General features: G+C 43.7%; 3 protein-coding genes across 8 annotated transcripts; 1 reads left to right on the forward strand and 2 right to left on the reverse strand.

The window, feature by feature from the left end:
• The first annotated feature begins 43 nt into the window (after positions 1 to 43).
• On the forward strand, positions 44 to 7,108 carry LOC116193155 (anthocyanidin 3-O-glucosyltransferase 2-like). Of its 2 annotated transcripts, XM_031521940.1 has the most exons (3): positions 44 to 383; positions 4,797 to 5,572; positions 5,790 to 7,108. In XM_031521940.1, exons 2-3 carry the CDS (start codon positions 4,972 to 4,974, stop codon positions 6,710 to 6,712), a joined length of 1,524 nt encoding a protein of 507 aa, XP_031377800.1. In that variant the 5' UTR covers positions 44 to 383; positions 4,797 to 4,971; the 3' UTR covers positions 6,713 to 7,108. The 2 variants fall into 2 exon arrangements, with proteins under 2 accessions (XP_031377800.1, XP_031377799.1); XM_031521939.1 differs by lacking the exon at positions 44 to 383 and having other exon boundaries at positions 4,709 to 5,572.
• Positions 2,225 to 4,353, reverse strand: LOC116193157 (protein EXPORTIN 1A-like). Of its 4 annotated transcripts, none has more exons than XM_031521945.1 (4): positions 3,685 to 4,353; positions 3,211 to 3,321; positions 2,988 to 3,095; positions 2,225 to 2,635 (listed from the first exon to the last, which is right to left on the reverse strand). In XM_031521945.1, the coding sequence occupies exons 1-4, from the start codon at positions 3,736 to 3,738 to the stop codon at positions 2,600 to 2,602; spliced, it is 309 nt and encodes a 102-aa protein (XP_031377805.1). In that variant the 5' UTR covers positions 3,739 to 4,353; the 3' UTR covers positions 2,225 to 2,599. The 4 variants fall into 4 exon arrangements, with proteins under 4 accessions (XP_031377805.1, XP_031377804.1, XP_031377806.1 ...); XM_031521944.1 differs by having other exon boundaries at positions 2,225 to 2,812; XM_031521946.1 differs by having other exon boundaries at positions 2,225 to 2,415; positions 3,685 to 3,825.
• A 459-nt stretch (positions 7,109 to 7,567) lies between the features above and the next one.
• LOC116193156 (zinc transporter 4, chloroplastic-like) lies at positions 7,568 to 11,529 on the reverse strand. Of its 2 annotated transcripts, XM_031521942.1 has the most exons (5): positions 11,311 to 11,506; positions 11,153 to 11,192; positions 10,276 to 10,688; positions 9,469 to 9,792; positions 7,568 to 8,236 (listed from the first exon to the last, which is right to left on the reverse strand). In XM_031521942.1, the coding sequence occupies exons 1-5, from the start codon at positions 11,323 to 11,325 to the stop codon at positions 7,781 to 7,783; spliced, it is 1,248 nt and encodes a 415-aa protein (XP_031377802.1). In that variant the 5' UTR covers positions 11,326 to 11,506; the 3' UTR covers positions 7,568 to 7,780. The 2 variants fall into 2 exon arrangements, with proteins under 2 accessions (XP_031377802.1, XP_031377801.1); XM_031521941.1 differs by lacking the exon at positions 11,153 to 11,192 and having other exon boundaries at positions 11,311 to 11,529.
• Between the last annotated feature and the right edge of the window lie 319 nt (positions 11,530 to 11,848).

Here is an 11,848-nt window from a genome sequence, read left to right on the forward strand (position 1 = left end):
CCCAGCAGTTTCTTCCCCCGCCCTCCCCCCCCTTTCCCCGTTCTTCTCTGGATCCCCTTTCTCCCCGAGTCGCGAAATTGAGTGCCCTAACCCTAACACATCTCCGGTTCCAAGTTTCTCAGCCCAAGCTCACATCTCCGGTTCCGAGTTTCTCTCCGACTTCCGAGCCATCTCCGGTTCCAAGTTTCAGTCCGACTTTCGCTTCCGAAGTTTCGACTTCCGACTTCCGAGTTTCAGTCTGAGCTTCACCGCATCGGTTTTCTGCAACACCGCCGTCGAAATCCTAATTCTACTGTTTCGGCTGATTTGGAATTAGATCTTCCCATAACCGTCTTCCCTCTCGTCTTCTGCTCTGCTGTTTGTCCTCTTCGATTCTACATTCGGTTAGTTTTCTCTGCTTAAGCTTCGCTTCCTGCGGAAGGATGCATACGCTACTCCGTTTTCGTTTTTTCTGGGACAAGTCGGTCCTCTGTTTTCCAGTTTTTGGAAGACCGGGTGTGTATGCAGATTCGGCATATAATTATCTGTATTTATGTGTATGTGTGGCTCTGCTTGCCGAAACGAGTTGGTGGATTGTTTGTCTATGCGTTCTCGAATTTGAACTTAATTCATGGTTGAAGCTTTAATCAATTCGTGAATCGATAAAATTGAAATTGCTGAAATTGAAATTGAATCTGTGAGTTACTGAGGGTTGAATTTGTGAATTATTGCCCAGCGTTCAGCATTTTTTACGCAGAAAGTATTGAACATGATTTTTTTTTTACGCAGAAAGTATGCTACATATATATATATGCTATTTTTTTAATTACAGGTAGAATCTTACGATTCACGATTCGAATCGCGATTCACGATTCTACGACCCTCGACCGATTCTACCTAGAATCGCGATTCTGAAAACCTTGAATATATTAATTCTCTAGAAGTTTCATTTAAAGAAGTACCGATTGATATTGACCGCTGGCATGTTTCCTGTTCTTTCATGGAAGTTTTATGGCAACGTTACAAGGAAACATTCTGGCAACTTGTGGGGATCAATTTTATGGACTGGTGACGGTTGACTGCTATTTTATATATAACTTGGTGCTGCTCTTTTTATCTAGGTTTGTGCATAGGGACATGAAACTGAAAATAATAATAATAACAACAATGATGATGATGATTTTATTATTATTCAGTAAGTTTTTCATAACTCAAAACAAATGAGATAATTGTTGGGACAAAAATCATTATTTAATAATGTTTAAGTTTAAAGAACCTCTCCTTAATATGTCATTGAACTCGTAGTTATTGTTTTAAGTTTTATATTCACAATATTCACGTTTGAATTTCCTACTTTATCGATAATGTTAATTTGGCATTCTATGTAAACAGCTTGCATAAAAAGATTATTGAAAAGTTATGTCTAGAATTAAAAACGAAATCCATTACATAACATGTTCAAAATCATAATTTCAATAATCACAAAATTTGGTAATGACTACATTTAGATTTAAGATTGATAAAAATCAGAAAATTCAATATATCACCGATCTATATATAATATATAAAGTCTAAGACAATCACCGGAGGCCGCCAGCTAAGCACATTTGGCAAAATGATCAGTCCACTAATATGCAACCGAAAAAGTCATGGCGGGATGTATATGAAACAAGATGCAAACGTTAGGCCTTTTATGTAATTTTAAAACCATTGGATATGGCCAAATTATGGGATATCGGGTGTGCAATTTACCCTAATTTTAAAAAAATTAATTAACATCCTAAATATGGATTTTATATTTTATATAACTTTCCTGCTATCGTTATTGTAGGGTGAACATTTGGTCATTAAAGCACAAGCAAATTACGCCAATCTATCACAATTCAAGTCCAAGACTCTATTCAGCAAAACCGTGTTTCGTTTCCATCTTGCTTTCAGGGTAGGCCTTTTCATTTTGATGATTCCTGTCAATTCTTTGGAACGTTTTGCAATAGTTAACTGAAAAATAGATCATTCTTCAAGTGAAATTATTATTATTATTATTATTATTATTATTTTTTAAGAAATGCAAAGGTCCTTACTTGAAGTCATTTAATACAAATATGTGAAGCCCAGTTCCTTACATACCCCCACACGACAGCATAGGAATAATTTGTGGTAATTTATTTAACTATATTGTTAGACTGAAAATGTGAATGCAGCAGCGCACCTGAGCCGAAGACTCCTTAGACTGGACAAGAAAGTCCCTTATGTGATTCTTAAATGTGGAGAGGTCATTCCTCGATTCAAAGAGCCCATTCACAGATTGAGTAACCTGAAATTCCATTCAAAATTAGTCCACGTCCATTCGAAAAGGCCTTCGTGATGTTCACCAACCTCTGCTCTGCTGGGCTCAAGTTGGGGAATGACGTTCCCAACAGCTTGATGGTGTACTCACTGACAAACATCGCATTATTTGGATATGGATGAGGAACAGTGGACGAGGAGGAATCCCCCAGAGGCTCTGTCAAAGCACCTCTTTCCACAAGGCAAAATAGGTGTTGCAGCACTAAAACATGTAATTTGAACCCAGATTTATGGAACGTATCCGTTAAAACCGCAAAGATTTCCTGCTCTATCGTCAAATAATATGTCCGGTAGAACTGATTACAAAACTCTGAAGTCAGGCCAAACAACAAGAAGTGTCATAAGCATCCCACATAGCACAAGTTCATCAAGTACGTTACTATTGCTATAAGAACTATTTGCTACGAGAACTTCCCAGTAGATAGTAACATATGCTAATATAAAACCTTAGTAATGTCTCCCTTAAAGGCATGCCCAAAAATCTTTCCTGACAATCACATTTATAGATGCCCTTAGTATAACCACAAAACATGCTGTTGCAAGTTCATGGAAGGATTTAGCAACTCCATCGGAAAAGGATATCTATGGTACACGAAAAAGAAAGGGATAGCATATGGTGCACTACAAACTCCACTTACAACACTAGAATATATGCGAGATACCTGAAAGTTCTTTAGGATCGCCAGCAGCAAGTTGAGCCCTGTTTCGGCAATATTTTGCTCTGTATGCCGGAAAGCCCAAATAATGGAATCCATAACAAGCTTGATTTGCTGAAACGAGAAAACAGACTCAGAGGACGAGCCAAAGTATGTATACAACTAATAGAGGTCAGACTCAGATGAAATGAGAAACCAAGACAGGTTAAGCTCTCTAGTAAAGACAGACCTGACTTGACAATCCAATCAGAGCAGGGAAACAGTGAGCAGCAATGGCTCGGAGTAAAGAGAAGAACTTCAGCCGGTGCTCAGGGTGATCTTCGAAGTTCTTTGTGATCATCTGCCATAGACGAGAGGTCAATCAAACTACTTCCCGGAAGAAAATAGAGTGATAAATCCAGTAGTGTAACACAATGTCCTAGGGGGTTCACCGGTTGCATAGAGTCACCAATTTTGGGGGAGGGGAAGGAAGGAATACAGATACCTTCTCAAATTACCACATTTTTTTTTCCCCTTTTTTGGGGGTAAGACTATGACACATAAGGTGTGCACAATATTTGGAGTAGAATTTTTTTACTTGCCATCGAAGAGCTCTAAATAATCTCTTTTAATTCATCTAACACAACATAAATCCAGTGAATTATTGGTCAGTTTGACGGGGCCTTCGTAAAATATATGAGATATGAAGATAAAGCAGTATTACCTTCAAGGTGCACTGAAATACTGCTCCAAATATGAGAGGCACATCCTCTATCATCACAGCCTTATACCTATAATATCGCCAAAGGGAAAGAAGTCAAAAGTTGGAACTCACAAATTCGAAGAGCTGAAGCGCCACGATACGCAGATCTATAAATGCAAAGCATCACCACAGTAAAACCCGTCTAACCATTTGTTTGCAATTTCTTACTTCATCTAAGATTTCAGAAAACTAATTGAAACATCAAACGCAACGTAAACACGCAAACTAAATTTATCATCCCAAGCATTTAAAGAAAATTAGCATCCAGTGGTTCAGCAAAGAAAACATGAGAGAACTTCCTATTCTCTCGCATCCGGCACATTCCTCAAATAGTCACCAAGAATAAGATCCATCATCGGGGGCACAAACTGTTGTTCCAATTTGCCGCTTCGTCCAAAGATGTCTCAATAAGCTTCAGAGTCTCCCTCTTAACAGATCTGCTCCCAAGCGGGGAGGGAAAAAAGAAAAAGGAAATCAACTTGCATGGCTCAAAAGGTTGGATCTGGAAGAGAAGAAACAAACGTTGCCTTAAAAGTTTTACAAAGGATGAATTGGAGATAAATTGGCCTCCGCCAGCAATGGTAGTCGATATGAGCTCGCTGTACATTCTGTTGCATCAAATATATACATATATATATATATATATATATATCAGGTATCAATATGCAAAGGCAGCATCAGGCAAGTCTTCTCCCACAGATTTGATTTCACTCAGAATAACCAGCTTGATACCTATACAAGTTAAGCGTGTCCAAGAAGATCAACGAAATTTGAGATAAGAAGTACGTCCCAAGCGAACTGGCCACACTGGTATTAGTCTGCAAGAATTTTGACCTCGTGACAAGACAAACTAATGGACTAGGACCTCAAAAGGGAATCCAGTAGATATTCGTGAACGTGGGAGGGATTAGCGGACTAGATATTCAACACGTACCTACCTCTTCAGCTAGCTAGCTAGCTAATTTACTTATATCCAATTCGTACTTTGCATTAACCAACCCTTCACCTAACTACCTAACCGCTCTAATTACTCTCGTACATGACTTTTGGGAGTCTATATATTACATGTGCAGGTTTGATGCTAATACACACAGGATAAGGTGAAGTTGCCAGCAAACCCCTCAGCCCCAGTAGAGCAGTGTACTGAGCAGCGAGCACTACTACTACTTCCCCCCATCACTTAACCCACCACCCAATAATATATTCCATCAATCTCTCCTCTCTCTCACTGATCATAATCGATCAAACATGCAGCCGGATACAACGTCGATGATCCAGCCGCACCTGCAACAGCAGCAGGAACAACTTCCACACGTTGCGGTGTTAGCTTTCCCCTTCTCCTCCCACGCTGCCTCCCTCCTCGCCGTCATCCGCCATCTCGCCTCTGCACCCCCAGCCTCCACTGCCGTCTTCTCCTTCTTCAGCACCCACAAGTCCAACCGCTCCCTCTTCCCCACCCCCCCGCCGCCCACCACCAGTACAATTACAACTACAGCTACAACTACCACTACAACCTCATCCTCATCTTCCTCGGCCTTCAACATGATCAAGGCTTATGACGTCACGGACGGGGTGCCTGAGGGCTATGTGCTCCAGGGGAAGCCCGAGGAGGACATCGGCCTCTTCATGAGGGCTGCCCCCGAGGGCTTCCGTAAGGCGATGGAGGCTGCAGTCGCTGACTCCGGGAGGAGGATCACCTGTGTGGTGGCCGACGCCTTTTTCTGGTTCGCCGAGGAGATAGCTGCAGAGCAGCGGGTGCCCTGGGTTGCCTTCTGGATCGGTGGACCCTGCTCCCTCGCCGCCCATATCTACACTGACCTCCTCAGGAGCAAACTCCATGTCACCTACGGTACTTATTACCTACCTACATTAACTGAACATCCAATTACTTGTTGACAGATCATGAACTAATCTTAAAAATCATTAATTCTTTTTCATCATCAACGTAACTTTAACTTGTGTATATATATTTATATATATGTAACGTGGTGATGACTGATGCGGGACTGCATATCATGCCATGGTATCGTACGTGTGTTGGGCTTTGATGATTAACTACACAACAGGAATAGCGGGGCTCGGGGACGAGAGGCTTAATGACTTCATCCCTGGTATGTCAAATAAGATGCGACTCAAGGACCTCCCCGAAGGAGTCCTCTTCGGCGATTTGGACTCCCCTTTCTCCCACATGCTCCTCCGCATGGGCCGATCATTACCACGAGCAACAGCCGTTGCTCTCAAATCTTTTGAGGAGCTGGACCTTTCCCTTACCCAACATCTCAAGTCCCACCACATCCCCACCTTGCTCAGCATCGGGCCTTTGAACCAGCTGCAGGGGGCTCATAATTTAGTAGCAGGAGCACCCAGAGTCTCCGATGAGTACAGGTGCCTCCTGTGGCTTGACAGTCAGAAGCCGGCACCTGCTTCCGTCGCCTACATCGGCTTTGGGACAGTGAAAGTCCCTCCTAGGAGCGAGCTCGTGGCAATAGCAGAAGCCCTGGAGGCCAGCGGGGTGCCCTTCATATGGTCCCTCAAGGAGGAGGTCTGGGACCACGGCCTACCGGACGGATTCATAGGAAGGACGAGGAAGCAGGGGATGGTGGTTCCCTGGGCCCCACAGGTGGACATCCTGTCCCATGGAGCAGTCGGGGCTTTCGTGATGCATTGCGGGTGGAGCTCATTGCTGGAGGGCATAGCAGGAGGGGTGCCGATGATCTGCAGGCCCTTCTTTGCGGATCAAGGGCTGAATGGGAGGTTGATCGCGGATGTGCTGGGGATCGGTCTGATGGTCGAGGGGGGAGCCATAACCAAGGAGGGCCTGGTGAGAAGCCTGGGTATGATCCTGAATGGGGACGAGGGGAAACGGATGAGGGAGAACGTCAGGCACCTCCGACTACAGGCTGGGAAGGCACTAAGCCCAACGGGCAGCTCCACTGGCAACTTCAACAAGCTGCTGCAGATCATTACAACAGGAGCTCCTCCTTGTTGACATTGAGACCAAGAAAAAGGAAACTTCCATTACGCCTCAAAAACTGAACGGACTCTGAGACCGTCCCAAGTTATCACCTGCCCGTGCTGTGCCATGGCAATCTGACTGTTCTCTTCCGTACCGGATATAAACATCAGTTGTTACAGTTTCCTCATTCCCATCTCTTTCCGCGTTCTATATATAAGCGACGTGGCAGCATATCGATCGATGACGCACTTGTCACATTTTTATTTGTTGAAACTCGAAAGGTCAAGTAGTAAGAAGCTTGATTCATCCCACGCGGCATGTTTCCAAGCTTCGTCTTAGCTTTTATATATTATGTATGCATACATAGCATAACTGGTCAACCAAACTTGTCCCAATTTTTGATATTTTCCAGCACGGTTCGTTTGCTAATTGCGCTCTTCGGCGCATGCGTACTTGTGGCTCCTTTTATTCGTGTCTAGGCTGATCGTGAGCACATTATTACTCCAACGCAAAACACACAAATGCCTGCAAGGTTCCTCAATGTCTTGGCTGACAAGTCAATCAAGTTCGCAAAAAACGATCACTACCGTGCCACCGGGGAGAAACCTTGTCAAGGAGGAAAGTTATTATTATGAGGAAAGGAGTCGGTAATCGTAGCGAGTTAAGTGCTCATTATAGGAAGGCTTGTCCACTCCGACCTACTCCGGCCAAACCCCACTTAAGACGGGGAGTTTTGAATGCGAAAGGATTGTTATGAAAGTTTCAAAAATAAATTCAAGGGCTTCTCCAGAAACATTTCAAATGACAAGGTCTTTTGAAACTCCCTCCAAGTCAATAGCCGTATTTTCTGGCTGGCATATGCTGGCAATAATCAAGGACCAGTTCCTGAAACGGCAATGTACAAGAGAACACCTTCATTGACGTGGAAATGAACCAGATCATAAGCTTATATATATTAGATAGAATTACAAAGAATTCCACCACCAATCTACTGGTTACTCTCCAATAAGACGAGCTAAAACTAAAACATCTATTTTCCTCAATGAATTTCCCCAATCGGGACCAATCGAATTCATTTACGGAGAGAGAGGGGGGGAGACGCTAAGCCCATATAGCGAGCAAGGCCATTAGACCGGCCCCCAGGAAGAGCATCACATAAGATACAACTTGGAGCCTAAAGTTGCAGCTCATCCTCTTGCTTAGGAAGTCGGCTGCGATGAGATCCACAAGAGCCATGTACACCAAGATGCCCGCCGAGAGGCAGTCGAGGATGCCCTCTGTCACGAGGGCTCGGGGGCTGTTCGGGTTGTAGAAGGAGGCGACGGCGGTCCCCACCCCGATCCCAGCTGGGGTCGTGAGGGCAAAGAAGCAGGCCATGATCATGGCCGAGGAGGTCTTGAACTGGGCCTGGGAGATGCAGCCACCAAGGGCGAAGCCCTCGAAGAACTGGTGAAAGGAGAGGGCTGCAATCAGGGGCCGGATCGTGCATGGGCTCTCAGACACCCCTAGGGACAGCCCAATGATCACCGAATGAGACACGATACCGAGCTCCAAGATCTGCCAGAAAGAAGGGAGTTTGGTTATGGAATTATAAAGTAGTACAAAGGGGTGATAAGTAACCAAAGTACACTTCAGAAGACAACATTTTCCCCGTATAAGCTTAAACTCGATCATCTTCAAAAGAGTTGAAGGAGAAAGGAATTTGAATGCACTTGTTAAACGACGACAGAAAAACTGGCCATGTTATCTAGGAGCAGAGAGAACGCATGTATTTGATAACAAATGGTACGTATTCAAACAAACATTATGCAGGTCAATAGCACCAGATCAATCATGCCGATTGCACCGTGGAGGATCTGATCGATATAAGATTTCACCCCGGAAAAGTGAAGGATCTAAGATCCATATTATCTTTCAATTTGCAAACCTCCTAAAAAACTGATCATAGGTACCAATAGCCAAGTAGAAAACCAAACCGACCCTAATCCACATAATATCACTGAACACAACTTGGTCCCCAACAAAATTCTCAAACCAGTATCAGCTCTATATGCCACATCTCCTATGATTTAAGAACCGCCAAGTAACTCTGCGAGAACAAACAAGGGTGTGATCTCATCACACCCCACCAATAAGAGGGGTCCAACTTCCTCAAAAATTGTTGGCCAGCCTTCAACTATTCCAGCAACCAAAAACAGATCAGATCTTACTACCTTTACAAAGAATGTCAAGCAAGCATAGCTAACTTAAAAATCACAAGATTATTAATCCATGACGTATCATATTCAGACCTTGTAGGTGGCTTCTTTACCTCCCAAAGCTGCACAACAAAAGCGAGCATGGTGTTGAAAGTGGACTTTCAAGCGGTAGTGATAGCGGACCATGTGCCTTTCATTTCCGATTGAACGACCCCCCAATTTCCAACATATTACTTACTTTCATGTCAAATGATGAACTTTTAAGGGAGGAGATTGCCCAGTCAAAATAGTAAGTTCTTGGAAAGTCATGACCCGCGTTCTTGCCATAATGAACTTCCAGGGAACCACAGTGATCAAAATGTAGGGAACCCAGTGATCATTCACATCCTAATCTTTTCCAAAAAGCGGTTATAACTTCTCCCATAAACCTCATCCTACCATATATTTCACATCATTTTTCTCAGTTTCGACCCAGGTGAAGCTGAGACTACTAGTCAAATTGTCCAATCCCTCATAGTAAAAGAACACAAAACACAAACAAGAACATAGAGGATGATATCAAACATCAAGAAACCGAATTAAAGGTTTTACCTGAGAAACAACGACATGGCGAAGCCCACCATCCCCACCACCATCTCTGAACCCATGAGAATGTCCATGCCCGTGGCCATGATCATGCCCATGAGAGTGTGGAGGCTCCCTCACGTTCCCTTCACAGGCCTCCTGGCCATGGGAGTGGTTATGCCTGTGGTGAGCTGCGTGTGCATGCATCCCGACGATGTGCATGCCACCACCTTCTTCCTCTCCAAACAACTTCCCATTCCACTCTTTTCCATCTACAGGTAATATGCCCGACTCAAGACCTGGGTTCACTGCCCCGACACGTCCTTGCTCCTCAGTCGAATGAGTCAACCCCTGCTTACATTTTCAGCAAAATAGGCAAAGATTGGATTCAGTTCTAATGCATCCCAACAATGAACAGATTACATCAAAGACGATGCCGTTCAGTAGGCTTTTCAGTGCTTTTAATTATGAGTCTTCATAACTATCAAATTGTTTTAGTAGTGAATCCAGTAATACAATTGGAACTCATTGTTCACTAAGTTCCATGATTATGGATAAGAATGAACATTTTCCTACATACAAATCCTGAAAACTCTAGTGCACTGTAATTCAACCCATTTTTTTTCAAGACTAGATTATCTTTCCAGTTTTCTAGATGAAGCAGAGGCCAAAGATACGTATTTCCCTAAACTGGATAATGGACCATTGAGACCATCTTTATCTTTCCTCTGAAAGTAGCAGGAAGATAAAACATTTCAACTCTTCAGATCTGAATTCAACCTAAAAATTAGACAAAATATTCGCAAAATCTCCACCGGACAAAAAAGAAAATACCTGCTTCCTCTCGTAATACTGAGTCCCCACGAAATCGACTAGCAGGGTCACCAGAGCGGCCACCATCGCAAAGAAACCAGCAAATGGGAATTTGGTCCATGGGTACTCAGGCAGGCATGGATCTGACAGAGCCTTAGTCCCTCCCGACAACATATGGACAAACCCGGTAGCAAGGATTACTCCAGCCGCAAATGCCTTGGCCGCAATGAAGAGACTCCCATCAGTTTGCAGGAATTTCTTGCGCTTCCCAACAAGCGGGATTGCGATCCCAATCATGCCCGCCACCAAGATCGAGGCCATTGCGACGAACTTAAGAGTGAAGGCCTCGCTGTCATTGCGACATGATGCCTCGAGCTCAGAAGATTTGCAGTCGGTGTTGGAGACTGAATTGGACACCGAGCGGACAAAGGACTCTGCTAGTTCGAAAGGACACGAGTTAGAGCCCATGAGCCCAATCCATGCGGTAGATGAAATGTTTCGCAGCTTTCATGCTTGGGTTATTTTCAGCCATTGAAGTCAGAAATCCTTAAGCAAGTTCAGTGATTTCCCAAGATTGTAAATGAAGTATTAAGTTTTGGTCAGCTGAAACGTACAGGGAAGTAGGAAAAAGAAAAAGAAAGGGCAAGTCATTACACTTCGATGAATGTAAAGAAATTTCAAGAAACACCCAGAAATCAAACAGCAGAGTTTATACTGAATGAAACAATTCCGATTTGAACAGAAACAAACTGAAAATGAGAATTGATCCAAGACGTGGTATCAAGTATCAAATTCTTGAATGAGCTGACGATTCAAGACGACCCGAGAGACCAAAAAGAGAGAAAAATGTCCATTTTAGCGGGCCACAGACAGCAGAGTCATCTAAAGATGGACCCACCTGACACGATTCGATCGAGGAATAACATCTCGAAGAGGTCCTGACCAAACAAAACCAGAAACACGCCCAGCCAGTCAATACAAAAAACAAAAGCAAAATCCAGTACCCAACAACAAAAAACGCAGGAAAAGTACCCAGAATTCGAACGGAAACCGAACCTCGATTAAGAACATGGGAAAGAAATGTCTCCTTCAGGCACACTCCCAAATTCAATTCAACCCCAGAACAAATATAATCATACGAATCAAGAACCTTCGAACGGTGGCGGGTACAAAAGCAGAAGATGAACGAGGAGGTGGAGAAGGAAAAAGAAGATGAGGGGAAAATGGAGTGTGAGAAGGTGGAAGGGAGGAGAACAGGGCGGTGGTTTGTATAGGGAGGAGGTGTCGACATGATTAGGGGATTGGGAGGGCATCAGGGGAAGGACGAGGCCATGGGATGAGACTTTTGGGGAAGAAGGTGTCGACATCCTTATGTAATGTCGTCGATTACATCACACACGACCCAGCCGCTGCTGGGGCTGCCGCAGGATTCGGTTGGATTCCATTTGTTTCCATAGTTTTCTTACCAAATTAAATTGAAAAATGATATAAACAATCATTAATTTATCTCTCTTTTGTTTTATTTAAATCCGGTTTGTTGTCGTCTCTTTCTTTATTGGGATTTAATATTCATGAATTTCGTGCCCCTGCAGCC

The sequence above is a fragment of the Punica granatum genome, chromosome 1 (genome assembly GCF_007655135.1).
Source record: "Punica granatum isolate Tunisia-2019 chromosome 1, ASM765513v2, whole genome shotgun sequence".
Lineage (NCBI taxonomy): Eukaryota > Viridiplantae > Streptophyta > Magnoliopsida > Myrtales > Lythraceae > Punica > Punica granatum.

Bases quoted from the DNA above. Each gene is read 5' to 3' on its own strand.
- LOC116193157 (XM_031521943.1), bottom strand. From the start codon at position 3,738: ATGATAGAGGATGTGCCTCTCATATTTGGAGCAGTATTTCAGTGCACC. The intron at 3,322-3,684 runs GTAATACTGCTT...CGTCTATGGCAG, and splicing joins TATTTCAGTGCACCTTGAAG to ATGATCACAAAGAACTTCGA. The intron at 3,096-3,210 runs GTCTGTCTTTAC...TTCTCGTTTCAG, and splicing joins TGATTGGATTGTCAAGTCAG to CAAATCAAGCTTGTTATGGA.
- LOC116193155 (XM_031521940.1), top strand. From the start codon at position 4,972: ATGCAGCCGGATACAACGTCGATGATCCAGCCGCACCTGCAACAGCAG. The intron at 5,573-5,789 runs GTACTTATTACC...ACTACACAACAG, and splicing joins CAAACTCCATGTCACCTACG to GAATAGCGGGGCTCGGGGAC.
- LOC116193156 (XM_031521942.1), bottom strand. The intron at 10,689-11,152 runs GTGGGTCCATCT...TCGAACTAGCAG, and splicing joins CCTCGATCGAATCGTGTCAG to AGTCCTTTGTCCGCTCGGTG. The intron at 8,237-9,468 runs GTAAAACCTTTA...TCTTTCTGGCAG, and splicing joins GCCATGTCGTTGTTTCTCAG to ATCTTGGAGCTCGGTATCGT.